Source organism: Carcharodon carcharias, chromosome 14, assembly GCF_017639515.1.
Source record: "Carcharodon carcharias isolate sCarCar2 chromosome 14, sCarCar2.pri, whole genome shotgun sequence".
In the NCBI taxonomy this organism is placed as follows: Eukaryota; Metazoa; Chordata; class Chondrichthyes; order Lamniformes; family Lamnidae; genus Carcharodon; species Carcharodon carcharias.
In genome coordinates this window covers 3,674,200-3,692,225 of record NC_054480.1, presented here as the reverse complement: position 1 = coordinate 3,692,225, position 18,026 = coordinate 3,674,200, and the positions used below count along the sequence as shown (strand labels likewise).

The 18,026-nt window shown below is 44.6% G+C and overlaps 1 protein-coding gene across 5 annotated transcripts in view; it reads right to left on the bottom strand.

Moving 5' to 3' along the window:
• Positions 1-17,735, bottom strand: part of LOC121286956 (myosin-7-like) — a 92,333-nt gene extending 74,598 nt beyond the window's left edge. The window contains exons 1-11 of one of the 5 annotated variants that reach the window (XM_041204300.1): positions 17,715-17,735; positions 14,478-14,646; positions 9,970-10,073; positions 8,272-8,415; positions 6,814-6,970; positions 6,575-6,602; positions 4,478-4,574; positions 4,132-4,155; positions 3,581-3,673; positions 2,817-2,880; positions 1,082-1,180 (exon numbers count right to left, since the gene is read on the bottom strand). In XM_041204300.1, the coding sequence (XP_041060234.1) occupies positions 1,082-1,180; positions 2,817-2,880; positions 3,581-3,673; positions 4,132-4,155; positions 4,478-4,574; positions 6,575-6,602; positions 6,814-6,970; positions 8,272-8,415; positions 9,970-10,073; positions 14,478-14,574 (907 nt within the window). In that variant the 5' untranslated portion in view covers positions 14,575-14,646; positions 17,715-17,735. Of the gene's footprint in view, positions 1-1,081; positions 1,181-2,816; positions 2,881-3,580; positions 3,674-4,131; positions 4,156-4,477; positions 4,575-6,574; positions 6,603-6,676; positions 6,777-6,813; positions 6,971-7,983; positions 8,057-8,271; positions 8,416-9,969; positions 10,074-14,477; positions 14,647-17,714 lie in introns of those variants that run through there. The other 4 variants (XM_041204304.1, XM_041204301.1, XM_041204303.1 and 1 more) reach the window with 4 other exon arrangements.
• Between the last annotated feature and the right edge of the window lie 291 nt (positions 17,736-18,026).

Genomic DNA, 18,026 nt, shown 5'->3' with positions numbered 1-18,026 from the left:
GATAGGAGAAATTCCGAGCGGGGGACATAAAATTAGTGAGTGACTCTGAAAGACAGAAGAAGAAGCAAGAGTTAAAAAGTGTAAGGCATGGGAATTTGGCAGTTAAAAAGTGTATATTTAAATGCAAGGAGTATCGCAAACAAAGCCGATGAGCTGAGGGCACAGATAGACACATGGCAGCATGATATCATTGCTGTAACAGAAATTTGGCTTAATTTGTCAGTCATCCAGTTACTGGATTTTGTACATTCAGTTCTCATTAAACTTAACACAGAATATTAACTCTAGTAATTAATTGTGTAAGTACCCTATAACCAAGGTAATAATAATGAACAAAATCAACCTCTTAATAGAAAGTGAACAATTAAAGTGTGGAATCTCATTCCTTAGGCTGTGAATTGTTGTTGGAGATTTCAAAAATGTCAATGTTTTCATTTTAGTTTGCTTTTTGCTTTACTGAATCTTTTCTCCCTCAATTGATTATTTTTTCCCTCTCTTTCCTTCCCTTTCTGCTTCAATTTGATTCTAATCCACCCTATTTTCAGCTCTTACACTGTTTATCCATAAATCCCATTGGTTAAGGAAATAGACTGTTGGTTCTGGCAGTCACTGAGATCCCAGTTACCCGCTGCCCTCACCATGTTGTTCTCAGCTCACACTCCCAGCAACCTTCCAGGGCAAAGACATGTGAAGCCTGAATATGCAAATGTTGGTCTACCTAACACATGGCTTTACCATGAGATGTCTGTCTCCAGCCAAATCTGGCCTATAATTCAAGCTGAGTGACAGTTCGCAGGAAGGATTAGACATCCTTGACAAGTGGCCATTCCTGGGCTGTGAGGACAGGCAGAATATTTTATCCTAGATCCCCTTTTCTTGCTGGACGGAAAAGGACCAGTTACAGGAGCTGGTTAACAATTATGACTCACTTGAGGCCACCTTGACATCCAAACATTATAGCCTGTGTCTCTCAGTATCACTCTCACCCTTTGAGGGTAAGGAGTGAGGACAAATTATTCAACTGGAAAACTCTTTCAATTTTCGGATACAGAGGTGTTAATTTGTGTCCATTCACACTCACCAAACAGCTCGCCCTTTTTGCCAGAGAAAATCTGGTAATAAATGTGGTAACTTCTTTCACCAGGCTGCTGGAAAATTACTCGAGATTTTTCTAGAAGATCTGAAAGTGAAAGATTAGAGTTGTGACGGAGCAGTGTGTTCAGCTGTCGTTCAATTTACAGTCTGAAATGTCTCAAACACAACAATCCTGGAGAGAGGATAGTGCAACTTGAAATCGTTCTTTAAACTGAGAGTGGCTGTGAAGACATAATTTGATTGAGAGAATATAGTATAATAATGAATCACAATTCAGCTCTTCTCTACAGAGCAAATATGGGGTTTGAGCAGAAATTAGTCTCATTTGGAGTTACATAGAATGTACATTTTTATGGCTCCTAGTTCTGGTCTCCTCCAAAAGGGGAACTATCCATCAACCCTATCAAACCTCTGTATAATTTTAAAGATCTCCAATAGGTCACCCCTCAGTCTTTTCTTTTTGAGTGAGTTTGGAATGTCCACAGAATATCGCTGAAGATAGCCAAATTTGGGAAATGAATTATTCAGCAAAAGACTATTTGGGACCTTCTGAATTCTCCCCTGCATCCAACAGTAAAAGGGTTCCAAGAGTTTTCCTATTTCATATCCAAGTAGAACAGAGCCAATCAGAGTAAAGCTCTCTCCACTCAGCCCAATCCAAATACACTTTAAGCCAAACCCAGGAAACCTGTTCCTACTGGTCCAATACAGTGAGTTTCTCCTTTCGATGGCTCTTAGCTTTGCAGTGACATGATAGAGAGCTGATAGTTCCCCAACCAGAACTAGGAACCATAAAAATGTTCACTCTCTGTAACTCCAAATGAGACTAATTTCTCATTATCATAGACTTACAATTGTAAATAGGCCCATTCTAGAATTTTCTAGAACAACTTTATCCAATCTAGAGTCATGAGGAGCCAGAGCTGAACCTGAGAGGCAATTGGTGCTGGGTGGGGTACAGTCAGGGCAGGACACCAGTCACTCACATGCACACACTGGGGGACAATTTACCATAGCCAATCCACCCTAACCAGCTCATCACTGGCCAGTGGGAGGGAACAGGAGCTCCTGGCAAAAACCCACACAAACATTGGGAGAACATGCAAACTCCACACAGACAGACACCTGAGATCAGGATTGAACATGGGTCCCTGGAGTTCTGAGGCAGCAGCGCAAACCACTGGGCCACTACACCCCCTCCTTCATAGGCCCAGACTGTTCCTCGTTCCTCTCAATCGAATCATACTTCACAAGCGAGTACAGTTTTAGTGAGTGAGGCTGTCAGTTTAGTATTGGACTGGGGCAGATTGCTGATTCAATGTTAACTGTGAAGAGTTTAGGATTGTTCCAGAGATCTTTCATACAAGAGCATTAAACCCAGTAGAAAAACATTTTTATCTCATCAGTCCGGCGCATAATGCGTGCTGAATATCAAACTGTGCTAACATGCTGCAATCCTCCCCCTTCACTCCACCTTCCCTCCCATTTCCTTCCCCTCCTCTCCCCTCTCCTTTTCCTCCTCTCCCCTACCCTTCCTCTACCTTCCCCCTCCACCCCCTCTCCCTCCTCCCCCTCCCCTTCCCCCTCCTCCCCTTCCTCCCCCTCCCCTTCCTCCCCCTCCCCTTCCACCCCCTCCCCTTCCTCCCCCACTCCTCCCCCTCCCCCTCTCCCCCTACCCCCAGCCTGTGTCTACGCTCCAACAAAGTTTTCCCTACACTTACAGATGTCGATATCAGCTGATGCCAGTTTCCCTGTTGGGCCAAAGTGGATCCGAATAAATTTCCCCTGCACAAAGAGAAGGAATTCTGGATGAAATCACGTGTTGGTGCCAGGACTTCAATCACAGAGTGTGATTCATTCAAAAAATGCTTGAAGATGTTTGAATATGATCAGGTACCAAGTCATCACATGTCTTTGTTTTAATTTCCTCTTATGAAACCTCTTATTGTACAATATGAGAACATAAGAAATAGGACCAGAAGTAGACCATTCAGCCCCTCGAGCCTGTTCCGCCATTCAATAAGATCATGGCTGATATGTTTGTGTTTTGATTTCCACTTTCCCATCTAACCCCGATAACCTTTGATTCCCTTGTCTAACAAGGATTTATCTACCTCTGCCTTAAAAATATTCAATGACCCCGCCTCCACCACCTTCTGAGGCAGAGAGTTCCAAAGTCACACTACCCTCTGAGAGAAAAAAATTCTCCTCATCTCTGTCCTAAAAGGGTGACCCCTAATTTTAAAACAGTGCCCCCTAGTTCTGGACTCACCCACAAGAGGAAACATCCTTTCCAAATCCATCTTGTCAAGGCCGTTCAGGATCTTGTAAACTTCAATCAAATCACCCCTCACTCTTCTAAACTCCAGTCCAACAAGCCCAGTCTGTCCAACCTTTCCTCATAACCTTATATTGTCTGGTATTAAGTGTTCAATTATTGGTTAACATGTCAATTGTGAGAGAGAAGATTTCATTAAATACTTACAAAACGGGATGAGTTATCATTTCTTAAGGTCTTGGCATTACCAAAAGCCTCCATCGCTGGGTTTGCCTCAATGATCTGATCCTCTAGAGTTCCCTGGGAATTCAATAAAGTGAATGTGAGGATGAACTGTGTAAATTGTCCAGGTGCTCACTTCAATTAACAATCTATTCTTAAGGAAATAGCCCAAAAATCTCATCCCTTTCTCACAGGCCACCTCCATCTACTGCCCCGCCCAATCTCCTTGACCTTGTGACTAATAATTATTCCATAGCTCAGCGATGATCAACCATCTTCACTGTTAGAAATTTCTAATTTCTAACTTGTGCTTCTTAGTAATGAACTCAGATCAATTTCATTCAGAATCCTACTGCACTGACTCGACTTCTAAAACAAGGATGTGGTCAGGGGTCGGGTATCGATCGGGTGGGTTGAGGCCGTGATGTTGAAAGGAGCAGGTGGGATTCATTGCTGGAGATTTACAAAGAACATGTACACAAGCTGACAGCTACAGCAAGAAACAACAGGCAACACGACAGAGGCAGCAATCTTACCCCAGTCCTTGTAGCTGGTTGAGACTTGGAGGGAAAAAAAAAGAAAAGAATAAATCCCTTCTGATCAAAACAGTAAACATTTTCCTTCACTGAAAAAGATCAGCAGTTTTATTTTGAAAAATCAGAACAGCACAGATATAAAAAAATTATATTTAAAAAGTATTGTTTTAAAAACAGACAAAAAAAGCAAAAATAAGCTCTAGGGGAAAAAGTATTTACTCAGTAAAGTACAATCTGTTGATAAATTACTGAATGTTAAAAGCAAACGAGAGGCCAGAACATTTGTTACAGAAAAAGGCAAAAATGCAAAATAAAAAGTGAAGAAGTTTGAAAGAGTTGATCTTACGCCCTTCTTTCCACCTCCTTCTCCCAAGGCAGCAACAATAGCAAAGTACTGAATAACACGTTTAGTGTTGACAGTTTTCCCAGCTCCAGATTCACCACTGGGAACGGACAAAACCCAGGAAAAGAAAAAAGTGAAAAAGTTAAACCCCAAAAAGTAAAAATTAAGCAACAAAATATTCATAATCATTCAAAATATCAAATGCAAAAAAGAGAATCAAGGTTTTTGATATGTTATTGTCAGCGTTAAAAAGGTTGGTGTATCTTTTTATGCTGAATGAGTTGGTGCCCTGTCTGCAGATGTGATTAATTCATTATAAAAATGATTAGAGATGAAATAATTTTGGGCTATCTCTCTATCTGTGTGTTAGGAAAGAGGGCAGTGGGAGGCAGGACAGGATTGGAGATTGAGTTTGATCTTTGGGATTACTGTGGGTTCACAGAATCACAATTGTTACAGCACAGAAGGGGGCTATTTGGCCCATCATGTCTGCACTGGTTCTCCAAATGACCAATTCACCGAGGGCGATTCCTCCACCTTCTCCCTAAGGAATCATTCCTGCACAGCCAGTTCCACATTTAGCCAAGTATCATATGTAACAAAGTGCCCTGGTTTTTGCAGGCTGTTGCATGGGGGGTGGAGATTAGGGAAGCAAACTTGATGGCATAGTGGGAATGTCACTGCATGATTAATCCAGGGGTCCAGGCTAATCCTCTGGGGATATGGGTTCAAATCCCACTATAGCAGCTGGTGGAATTGAAAGTTAAATTCAGTTAATAAATCTGGAATATAAAGCTAGCCTCAGTAATGGTGACCATAAAGCTATCAATTGTTGTAAAAACCCACTGGTTCACTAATGTGGGAAGGAAATCTGCTGTCCTTACCTGGTCTGGCTGACATGTAACTCCAGACTGGTTGACTCTTAACTGCCCTCTGAAATGGCCTAGCAAGCCACTCAGTTTAAGGGCAATTAGGGATGGGTAACAAATGCTGGCCTTGCCAGTGATGCCAACAGCCCATGAAAGAATAAAAGGCCCTGTATAGACTTGGTTTCCTGAATGGAGGCAGCACTAGCTTTACACAGAGGCTTCAAGCAGACACCTGGCCCCAATCTAGACCTGCAAATGATGAAGTCAGTTCCATACCCAGTTCATATTGTATGAGTTTATTATATTGTAAGTTTACTCTAGGGGACTATATTCAGATACCTGGGAACCAAAATAGCCACAAACAGTGTTTGAACATGTATTAGGAGAATCAGTGAATTTATTTTACAAAGTAGGCTTTGATTCATTGATAACTAACAACAACAATTATCACACATTTAACCTCATGGATAATTTGCAGTGACAAAGGCAAAGCTTCTCATTTCATAAGTAAACCAGCCAGTGTCTTGGGGCACCCACAAGGAGTCGACATCAAATGGAATCTTCCAGTGAAGTGACGACAGAAGTTGGACTTGGGGACAAATCTAATTCTGTCCCTATTTTAAGCTGCTTATTCTGACATATTGCTTTGATTCTTATATTTAATTGGTGAAATCTGCACTGATTTGAAAAGTAAGGAGTGGAGTGGTTAGAGAGTAGCACAAGCCAAGAGTGCTAAGGTGCCATCTCTGGCAGGAGTGTGTAATTACAGTGTGACAAGTTTACATAGAATTTCTTATTATAAGCATGGACAGAAATGTATAAATTTTATAAATTTAGAAAGGGGTGTTATCCACAGTAACACACGGTCTGTTATATATAGGAACACCGCATATAAATACACAATGTTACATGGTCATAGCTCAGCCAAGCAGCGTGGTTAACATCTGGTGAGGCAACATCATCAATAGCAAAATCCAAAAACAAGCAAACCATGAGCAGAAAAGTTGGCAAAGCCTTGATCTAGATTATAATTTGACATGATACTGAGGCTTATTACTGGGCAATGCTAATAAATCACAAGGGGTATCAGCAATATTTGAGAATATTAACAGGGCTGTTAACTCCAAGCTAAAATTCAGTCCTTATCAATGAATTCACTTTCATGTCAACTTTCAATATAAGTGGGAATTAGTTTATAAATATTATTAAAATATGAAAGTTAAGGACTCACGTAATCAGCATTGATTGGTTCTCCCGATCTAGAAAAATTGAGTTATAATTAATGAATCTTCCCAGCTTGTCTCCCTCTCACAACCTCCAGTATAACTCTCACCTGACTGATACAGGAAGTCATTCACTGGTACCTCACAGCCTGCAGTATACCTCACTGCCCACCTGAGATCAGCTAACCCAGTCATGTGCTAATGTTGTGTCTGTGGTTTAGTTTCCCAGTCTCAGGATATGACTTACTGCGGACCATGTCGTTATACGCATTGTCAGCAATGGAGTAGATGTGAGGTGGAGCCTCAGAGCGTCTCTTTCCCTTGTATGCAGCAACCACAGGTGCACTGTACACGGGGAGCCATTTGTACGGGTTCACAGTCACACAGAACAGCCCAGAGTAGGTCTGTGAAGAAGGAATACACAGGATGAGAGTTATCAATTTTCAGTTCATGTGGACCTTGATTAAGAGGCAAGAGAATCGGTTGAACTGATTGACCTTTCACCTCTGGGAAATGGATTTTGCCCAGTCGGACAATGTCGAAATGTTCCCTGTTCAGTGGCTGCAAGGATCCAGTGTAAAATTTGGACTCTTTTTAATCCAGCTTTCAGTGAACCTGACACAACAGGAATCCACCCAAAAGCAGAGTTCAATAGTCTGCCTCTTAAACTTTCTGTCACTCTCTGAGAGGCTCAAGCTGAGCAACCTAGTGTCAGTTTGGATTTCAGAGTGAGTGTGACCACAGTGTAGAAGGTGATTATATTAGACATCAAAGGAATCCAAGAGTGAAGGTGGTAAAAGCAGGTAAATCAGAAAGTGAGGTGATGTGAAATATTAAAGCTGACTGTTTGGCAGGTGGGGTGAAAACTGGGGGAATTGAGCATCTGACACACTGGAAAATCCATACGCTGCAATCCCAGTGTTTACATCAGAATTGCCCAGATGTGACCCAGTATGAGGGCACTTCCAGCTGCTTGAACCACACCCAAATCTCCCCTGTCTCCCTGCCCCCATGTCCCTGACCCATGGAATTTTTCCTCTGTCCTCTAAAGAAATAGGCCAATTCAGATCTCTTTCAAAAAAATTCCCTATCGGGGCCCTCTGCCTGGTTTGGACCCCATGGGTGGGTCCTATTTATGTCCTTCAGGAGATGGATTATGCACATATTCTCTCATTGTACCAATCTTAAGGGAGTTGGGAACTCTGAGTTTGGGGAGTCACAGCATACACAAAACCACAATCTCAGACTCCAGTCCCAGACCCCTAACCCCTAATCTCCATTTCCAGGACCCAGCTCATTCCCAAAGGGAGGTTATTTGATTTCATTCTCGCAATGTGAGGGAATATGTTTCCCATTTAAGTGCCTTAAGTCAGGAATTTTTGGAGGTTATTGGGGAATGTTTTATCTTTGTCTTTACCTTTAACTTTGCACATTTTCTGCATTGTTTGTGTCCACATGACTTGGTCCTATAGAGGCAAGAGCTTGGATTGATCCAGGGCTGATAGGCGAGGTCACAGATTGCCAGATATGACCAGTGACCTCACAAACATCACTGGGATACTCAAGATTTCCAGTTCAGAACGATATTAGGGAATTCCCATCTTGCCGCCGGATCTCCTCACCACACAAGTCCCATTTTGTTAAAAGTTTTTAATTCTAATATTTGCTGCTATTCAGAAACTGAGGGCCATATGGCCATTCTTACATAGATCATCCAGTTACTGTAACGCCGCCGTAGATTGGACAACACTGAGGCCTCATTCAGGTTGGTCAGCATGGCCATATCTTCAATCATATCAAACTTGGGTGGGTTCATCTGCTGAACGTCATCTTCTTTAACTGTTATAGTCTGAAAGGAAGAGAAAGAATGAAAGGCCAGTTAAAACATTTGTCAAACTGGCACAAACGCAGTTGGCTATGTGGAAGAGATCTTGGTTATAATAATGAGCAGCAAGATATAGTCCCACTGGCTACATGACTAAATATGCAGAATGAGAGACATCCGGAGGGTTGTGGGGGGAGGCACTGACAGCCCTGCACCCCTCTCCCTGTGACCCCCACCCCAAGACAAACCCCCTGTCCCCAACATTACTTACCTTTGTCCTGGGTCAATCCTGGGACTCTAGGGTTGTTCTTCCAGCTGTAACCACAGCCTCCCAGTGGCACTGCCGAGCACAAGAGCTCTGATTGGCTGATAGCTCTTGGTAGGTGAGACTTCCGTCCCCAGGGTCTTGATTCCAGGGGAATGCTCACAGCTGGTCTCACCACTGCCCGATTGGCTTGTGGTTGTGGTTCAGTGGCTGTTCCCAAAAAGAGGCAGCACAGGGTCTCTCGCCGGCTACCCAGGTCAGCTGGCAGAGCCCCCAGACACCTCGACAAGATTCCAGCCCCCACTCTGCAGGGGGTATGGGGGGAGGCGGGGGGTGGGGGTTTGGGAGAAGCGGTGGGGGGAGGCAGAGGGTGGTGGGAGGGGGAGGGGTGGGGGAGGTGGGGGAAGAGGAGGAGGCGGGGGTGGGGGGTGGGCATAGGCTGGGTGGGTGGGAGGCGGGGGTAGGCGTAGCCTGGGGGGGGTGGGGGGTTTGGGGAGGCGGGGGGGAGGGGGGAGGGGGAGGGGTGGGGGGAGGCAGAGGGATGGGGGGTTGGGGGAGGCGGTGGGAGGCGGGGAGAGGCCGGGGGGTTGGGAGGTGGGGGCTGGGGGGTGGGAGGGGGTGGGGCGGTGGGAGGGGGAGGGAGGCTGGGGGGTGGGAGGGTGGGGGAGGCGGGGGAGGTGGGCGTAGGCTGGGGGGGGTGGGAGGTGGAGGGGTGGGGGGTGGGAGGGGGTGGGGTGGTGGGGGGAGGCAGGGGGTGGGAGGTGGTGGGGGGAGTGTGGCTCTGTTTCTCCGTACAGATGCTGTCTGACCTTCCGCATACTTTTAGATTTTTGTTTCTATTTCAGATTTACTGCATATGGAGTGCTTTGCTTTGGATGCAACACTGGAATCTGTGTAAAGAGCCACAACCTTTTGGGATATGAGGCAAGGCCAGAGAAACAGATTTCATCATCCTTGAAATGAATGGGAATTATAAGAGGGCAAATCTTTAGAACTAGTTAACCCAGAATATGATTCAAGATAAACTCTGACAGCTGGACAAGGGAACAAAGGGAGATTTCAAAACTGATGTCAAAAGGAATTTTTTCCCATAAAAAGATGAACACTTGAACACGTGACTGAGGGTGAGAAACTTCGACTCATCCAGGAGTCACTTGGATCCATAAGTAGGGCCCAGTGGATGGTGCCAGTCTGGACTGTAGACACTGTGGAGTAGGTGGACGTCAGCACAATAAGATTAAAGCCCAGATAGATGAACCCAGAGCAGTAGGTGGACAGATGCCCTTGTGCACAATGCCGTGTTTACCACTTACTTTGCCATTCCTGGTTTCCACAGTGACTTTTCCAGCACCAACTTCTTGAATCTCGGCCTCTATGTAAGCCTCTTTCTCATCAGGAACCCAGCAACGCTTCTTACCTAGAGTAAGAGTTAATACATTAACTCTCAGTCCAAGGGAAAACAGGGATAGTTTTTGCTGAAAGCAGTTGAGAGTGTATGAACATAACTCTTTGAAGGTGGAAGGACAAGTTTAGGCTTTTAAACCAGCAAATGAGATTCTTGGTTTCATTAATAGAGGCAGAGAGGTTAAAAGCAAGGAGGTGATGCTAAACCATTATAAATCATTGCTTAGGTCTCAGCTGGAGTATCGAGCTCAATTTTGGGCACCACACTTTAAGAAGGTTAATGAAATGCTGCCCTTTATCACAAGAGAGATTGAACATAAAAGTAAGGATGTTGTGCTTCAGTTATACAGGACATTGGTGAGACTGCACCTCGAATACTGTGTGCAGTTTTGGTCTCCTTATTTAAGGAAGGATGTAAATGTATTGGAGGCGGTTCAGAGGAGGTTTACTAGATTGATACCTGAGGTGGACTGTCTTATGAGGAAAGGTTGGACAGACTGGGCTTGTTTCCACTGGAGTTTAGAAGAGTGAGGGGTGATTTGATTGAAGTTTACAAGATCCTGAACGGCCTTGACAAGGTGGATGTGGAAAGGATGTTTCCTCTTGTGGGTGAGTCCTGAACTAGGGGTAACTGTTTTAAAATTAGGGGTCACCCTTTTAGGACAGAGATGAGGAGAAATTTTTTTCTCTCAGAGGGTTGTGAGACTTTGGAATTCTCTGCCTCAGAAGTTGGTGGAGATGGGGTCATTGAATATTTTGAAGGCAGAAGTAGATTGATTCCCTTGCCTAACAAGAATCTAAGGTTATCGGGGTAGATGGGAATGAGGAAATTGAAACACGATGATCAGCCATGATCTTATTGAATGGCAGAGCAGGCTCAAGGGGCCGAATGCTCTACTCCTGTTTCTATTTCTTATGTTCGTAGGATGTCAAGACCTTAGAGGTGGTGCAGAGGATGTTTACTTATTTTATTATTTCACGGGGATGTGGGCTTCACTGGATGGACCAGCATTTATTGCCCATCCCTAATTGCCCTTGAGAAGGTGGTGGTGAGCTGCCTTCTTGAACCACTGCAGTCCATGTGGTGTAGGTACACCCACAGTGCTGTTAGGAAGGGAATTCCAGGATTTTGACCCAGTGACAGTGAAGGAACGGTGATATATTTCCAAGTCAGGATGGTGAGTGACTTGGAGGGGAACTTCCAGGTGGTGGTGTTTCCATCTATCTGCTGCCCTTGTCCTTCTAGATGGTAGTGGTCATGGGTTTGGAAGGTGCTGTCTAAGGAGCCTTGGTGAATTCCTGCAGTGCAACTTGTAGATGGTACACACTGCTGCTACTGTGCATCGGTGGTAGTGGGAGTGGATGTTTGTGGATGTGATGCCAATCAAGAGGGCTGCTTTGTCCTGGATGATATCAAGCTTCTTGAGTGTTGTGGGAGCTGCACTCATCCAGACAGGTGGGGAGTATTCCATCACACTCCTGACTTGTCCCTTGTAGATGGAGGACAGGCTTTGGGGAGTCAGGAGGTAAGTTACTCACAGCAGGATTCCTAGCCTCTGACCTGCTCTTGTAGCCACAGTATTTATATGGCTCATCCAGTTCAGTTTCTGGTCAATGGTAACCCCCAGGATGTTGATAATGGGGAATTCAGTGATAGTAATACCATTGAACGTCAAGGGGCGATGGTTGGATTCTCTCATATGAGAGATGGTCATTGCCTGGCGCTTGTGTGGCACAAATATTACTTGCCATTTTTCAGTCCAAGCCTGGATATTGTTCAGGTCTTGCTGCATTTGGACGTGGACTGTTTCAGTATCTGAGGAGTCGTGAATGGTGCTGAACATTGTGCAATCATCAGTGAACATCCCCACTTCTGACCTTGTGATGGAAGGAAGGTCATTGATGAAGCAGCTGAAGATGGTTGGGCCGAGGACACTACCCTGAGGAACTCCTGCAGTGATGCCCTGGAACTGAGATTTCTGACCTCCAACAACCATAATCATCTTCCTTTGTGCTAGGTATGACTCCAACCAGTGGAGAGTTTTCTCCCTGATTCCCATTGACTCCAGTTTTGCTAGGGCTCCTTGATGCCACACTCGGTCAAATGTGGCCTTGATGTCAAGGGCAGTCACTCTCACCTCACCTCACCTTGGGAGTTCAGCTCTTTTGTCCATGTTTGAACCAAGGCTGTAATGTGGTCAGGAGCTGAGTGGCCCTGGTGGAACCCAAACTAGGCATCAGTGAGCAGGTTATTGCTAAGCAAGTGCTGCTTGATAGCACTGTTGATGACCCCTTCCATTACTTTACTGATGATGGAGAGTAGACTGATGGGGCGGTAATTGGCCGGGTTGGATTTGTCCTGCTTTTTGTGTGCATGACATACTTGGGGACTTTTCCACATAGCCGGGTAGATGCCAGTGTTGTAGCTGTACTGGAACAGCTTGGCTAGGGGCGTGGCAAGTTCTGGAGCACAAATCTTCAGTACTATTGCCAGAATATTGTCAGGGCTCATAGTCTTTGCAGTATCCAGTGCCTTCAGCAATTTCTTGATATCACATTGAGTGAATTGAATTGTCTGAAGACTGGCATCTGTGATGCTGGGGACCTCCAGAGGAGGCTGAGATGGATCATCCACTCAGCACTTCTGGCTGAAGATTGCAGCAAATGCTTCAGCCTTATCTTTGGCACTGATGTGCTGGGCTCCCCCATCATTGAGAATGGGGATATTTGTGGAGCCTCCTCCTCCAGTGAGTTGTTTAATTGTCCACCACCATTCACGACTGGATGTGGCAGGACTGCAGAGCTTAGATCTGATCTGTTGGTTGTGGGATCGCTTAGCTCTGTTTATCACTTGCTGCTTATGCTGTTTGGCATGCAAGTAGTCCTGTGTTATAGCTTCACCAGGTTGACACCTCATTTTTAGGTATGCCTGGTGCTGCTCCTGGCATGCCCTCCTGCACTCTTCATTGAACCAGCGTCGGTCCCCTGGCTTGATGGTAATGGTAGAGTGGGGGATATGCTGGGCCATGAGGTTACACGTTGTGTTCGAGTACAATTCTGCTGCTGATGGCCCACAATGCCTCATGGATGCCCAGTCTTGAGTTGCTAGATCTGTTTGAAATCTATCCCATTTAGCACGGTGGTAGTGCCACACAACACGATGGAGGGTATCCTCAATGTGAAGATGGGACTTCGTCACCATGAGGACTGTGTGGTGGTCACTCCTCCCGATACTGTCATGGACAGATACATCTGTGGCAGGCAGGTTGGTGAGGATGAGGTCAAGTATGTTTTTCCCTCTTGTTGGTTCCTTCACCACCTGCTGCAGACCCAGTCTAGCAGCTATGTCCTTTAGGGCTCTCGCTCTCTCTCCGCCCCCCACACACACACCTTAAACCAGCTTATATTTCAACTCTTTCTTGGACTAGAACTCAAGTTCTGTCGAAGGGTCATGAGGACTCGAAACGTCAACTCTTTTCTTCTCCGCCGATGCTGCCAGACCTGCTGAGTTTTTCCAGGTAATTCTGTTTTTGTTTTTGTTTTGGATTTCTAGCATTCGCAGTTTTTTTGTTTTTATGTCCTTTAGGACTCGGCCAGCTCAGTCAGTAGTGGTGTTACCGAGCCACTCTTGGTGATGGGCATTGATGCCCTTGGGATGATATGGCACAGAATTATTGTGATCTGGAACCTGCTGCCCGAAAGGGCAGTGGATTTAATATTAACTTTCAACTGGGATTTGAATAAATACTCGAAAAGGAGACATTTACAGGGCTATGGGGAAAGAGCAGGGACTTTGCACTGATTGGCTAGTCCTTTCAAAGAGCCAGGACAGGCCCGATTGGCTGAAAAACCTCCTCTGGTGTTACAATATTTCAAAATCCTAAGGAGAAAGTCTCAGTTATCAAGCAGAATATCAGTTAGCACGCTGACCTTTCACCTATCAGAATATCAGTTAGCACGCTGACCTTTCACCTATCAGAATATCAGTTAGCACGGTGACCTTTCACCTTTCTGAAACTGCTACATTTAGTGGTATAATTTCTGTCATTTTTGATCCAGCTTCAGCTTGGATCAGTTTCACAAACACTGGCTGTTTGCTCGGCTTTCAGATATGGGCAGCAGCCGATCCGATCTGCTCACCAACAGCAGAGGTCACCAGTCAGTGACTGGGACAGGAGCCATCCTGAAGCCCAGGGCTGTCCTCCACACAACATCACCAGCAGAGGCTGGAGCTGAAACGTGCAGCCTCCTGCTCAGTATCAAATGGTGCCAGGCACTCACTCGCTGGTTAATCAGGGCTATAATTGACTGAGAATCAGATAAACATTTCTTAGAACAGATTGGATGATACAGCCTGATTGGGTGGACTGTGTACATAATATCTGAGCTGTCACAATTGATAAAGATGTTTCCTTACCATCAAAGGCGATGGTTTGTAAAACCATTAACTCCTTGTCGCTTTTCCTCAGGAAAGAGGCAGCTTCCCCAAAGTCTGCCAACTCTAGCATCGACATGGTTGCAGACTCACTCAGCAGCACAACACAGCAACTGGAGGGAGATTGGATTGATGCACAGTGTGCTCAGGGCTGTGGGGGAGAAACAGACAGTGAGAAGTTAGAGTCATTTCCAGTGACTGAATAGACTGGGTCAGAAACCTGCCTCCCAGCAAACTTGTATTTCCAATTTCTCACCTTGGGATTCCTATTACCCCATTAATTGTTCCTCTATTCATCTATTTGTTTCTCCACTAGTATCAGAGTCATTACCACACAGCAGGGGACCTTAAGTCCATCGAGTCCATGCCAGCATATTCTGAGAGATTGTCTCACTTCCCATTTTGCAACCTCTCACTACTTGTCCACCAGCTCTAGTTTTTACCCATTGTGTGGACACTCAGTCCCCGAGTGTGAACAATGCTGCAACATTACTTTTGGACCTGACATTGTCTTGTTCTCACACATTAACACCAACTTCCAGGTGGGGCTGCTGCATATTTTATGGTGAGTAACTCACCTCCTGTCTCCTCAAAGCCTGTCCACCATCTACAAGGCACAAGTCAGGAGTGTGATGGAATACTCTCCACTTGCCTGGATGAGTGCAGCTCCCACAACACTCAAGAAGCTCAACACCATCCAGGACAAAGCAGCCCGCTTGATTGGCACCACATCCACAAACATTCACACCCTCCACCACCGATGCACAGTAGCAGCAGTGTGTACCATCTACAAGATGCACTGCAGAAAGTCACCAAGGCTCCTTAGACAGCACCTTCCAAACCCATGACCACTAACATCTAGAAGGACAAGGGCAGCAGATAGATGGAAACTCCACCATCTGGAAGTTCCCCTCCAAGTCACTCACCATCCTGACTTGGAAATATTTTGCCGTTCCTTCACTGTCGCTGGGTCAAAATCTTGGAACTCCCTCCCTAACTGCACTGTGGGTGTACCTACACCACATGGACTGCAGCAGCTCAAGAAGGCAGCTCACCACCACCTTCTCAAGGGCAACTAAGAATGGGCAATAATTGCTGGCCCAGCCAGCGAAACCCACATCTCATGAATGAATAAAAAAAAGGAAAAAATATTAATGAGGGCAGGGATTTTCCACCCATTGCGAGGTGAGTTGTGCTTTCTTCACAAAAGCTCCTGATGTAACTGGAATGGGCATGATGGGCCAAATAGCCAAATGTAACATTTTATGGTTCTTTTTGCAGCGACTGCAATCAGAAGCTTGAAAGAGTGAGGGCTCAGTACATGAATCCCTCGAGCATCTCAGTGTCTGACATGATCTCAGCATAATACAAAATATCAGGACAATATGACCTTGAATTCATTCAATGTAAAATCAAATGACAGAATTTGATAATAATCAAAGAAGTGATGATCTAGCAATGAGCATGATTAAGGGATGCACATTCCCATCCATTCATAACGTACATTTAGCAAACCAAAATCACAAACAATGATTTAATTCTGGAAAACCATGAGTATTGTTATGAGAAACTCTAAATTCTCTGTCTGTTGCAAACTTTCCCACTGCTATTTTATCACCATAACCCTCACCCCTCTGAACTTTTCTCTCTTGTTCATCCTAAACTCTGAAATGTTGTATCTTACCCACCCGCCCCCACCCCCCTACCCCAGTTCTCTGTGTTGAAATCTGACTCATTGCACAGTGTCCTTCTCTAACTCAGCCTTCCACAGCATCCAAAAACTGGACAACACCTGTCGCGTTTCAGCTTCTCTTTGCTCATAAAATGGGGAGACGGTGGTGTAAGTGGCAGTGTCACTGGACTAGTAATCCATAGACCCAGGCTAATGCTCTGGGGACATGGGTTCAAATCCCACCATAGCTGGTGGAATTTAAATTCAATTAATAAATTCTGGAATATAAAGTTGGTCCCAGTAATGGTGACCATGAAACTATCATGGACTGTTGTAAAAACCCATCTGGTTCACTAATGCCCTTTAGGGAAGGAAATCTGTCATCCTTACCTGGTCTGGCCCACATGTGACCCCAGACCCACAGCAATACAGTTGTCTCTTAACTGTCCTCTGAAATGGCTGAGCAAGCTGCTCATCTCAAGGGCAGTTAGGGATGGGCAACAAATGCTGGGCTTACCGGTGATGCAGACATTTCATGGAAGAATGAATAAACTCATGCTCACCTTCTGTTTCTCACTACTTTTTGACACCTATCTTTCACATTTCTGTTTTGTTTCTGAACAATATTGAAAAGCCTTCAGGGAGTTAGCAAAAATTACTTTTCAGAAAAGTCAATAAAATTGCCCCACGATTAAATTAAATGGAATAAAAGCAAAAATACTGCAGATGCTGGAAATCTGAAGTAAAAACAGAAAATGCTGGAAAAACTCAGCAGATCTAACAGTACCGATGGAGAGAAAGACAGAGCATTGAAGAAGAGTCATACGGACTTGAAACGTTAACTCTGTTTTTCTCTCTCCATCGGTACTGTTAGATCTGCTGAGATTTTCCAGCATTTTCCGAAATTAAATGGAAAACATTTCTAGAAGTTAAACCAAAGGATGGGTGAGACACTGTTTGTGGTTTGTAGTGTTTGTAACTGTATGGGAATGTTTTAAAATTACAATTCTTCCTCAGCTCACTGATTCTTAAGCCTAAAAAAAAGTTGGACAATTTAGATTTCAATCTGGAACTTCAGTAATGAATTCTGCAGGGCACAGATCATTGCTCACAACAAAAGTACAGACCAGGTAGCACATCCCTTAGTGAGAAAGAAAATCACATGAATTGTCATTGTCCTCTTTGATTGTTAGAGCACATAGTGTGAAATCACCAAACAGACACTGCAAATTTCCACACTTACTGAATCGATCATAGCTGTGTGTTCAAACACCACAATCTCACAAAAACTAAATAACTGGAGGTAATGAGGATTTGGCTGAGCTGTCACAAACAACTTACCCTCACTACTGAGTCACACACACACACACATCAAAAGCAACCTCTTGAGCTATAATAAAACTGCCTTTGCAATCATTACATTTAACAAAATATGTGAATTAAATTAGAGCATTATTTTCCCTGTATGTCTTTTTCCTCACGCAATGTTGCTGTTTGTACACAGTTAGTTTATTACGGTAGGGTGTGATGAAGCATGCTGTACTAACCTTCACTCAGCAGCTCTGATTGAGGTGAAAGCACTTCCAGCCCCTTTTATTCTCCCCTCAAGGTCAGTTCGACAAAAGCTATGTGAAAAATCCCTTGTGTTACTGGTCCTCAAGCCCATTGGATCTGACACTATACAGAAAAGGCAATCGGCTCCACCATCCACACTATAAGTGCTTTATTTTTATTGCTGTATCCCAGCCAGCACTGGAGAATGAGAAACTGCCCATTCCCCTCCTGGAATATAATTTCTTCCCTTCAATCCAACACCTTAAAATCTCCTTGAATTCATTATTGGAAGCTTTTTTTAACAT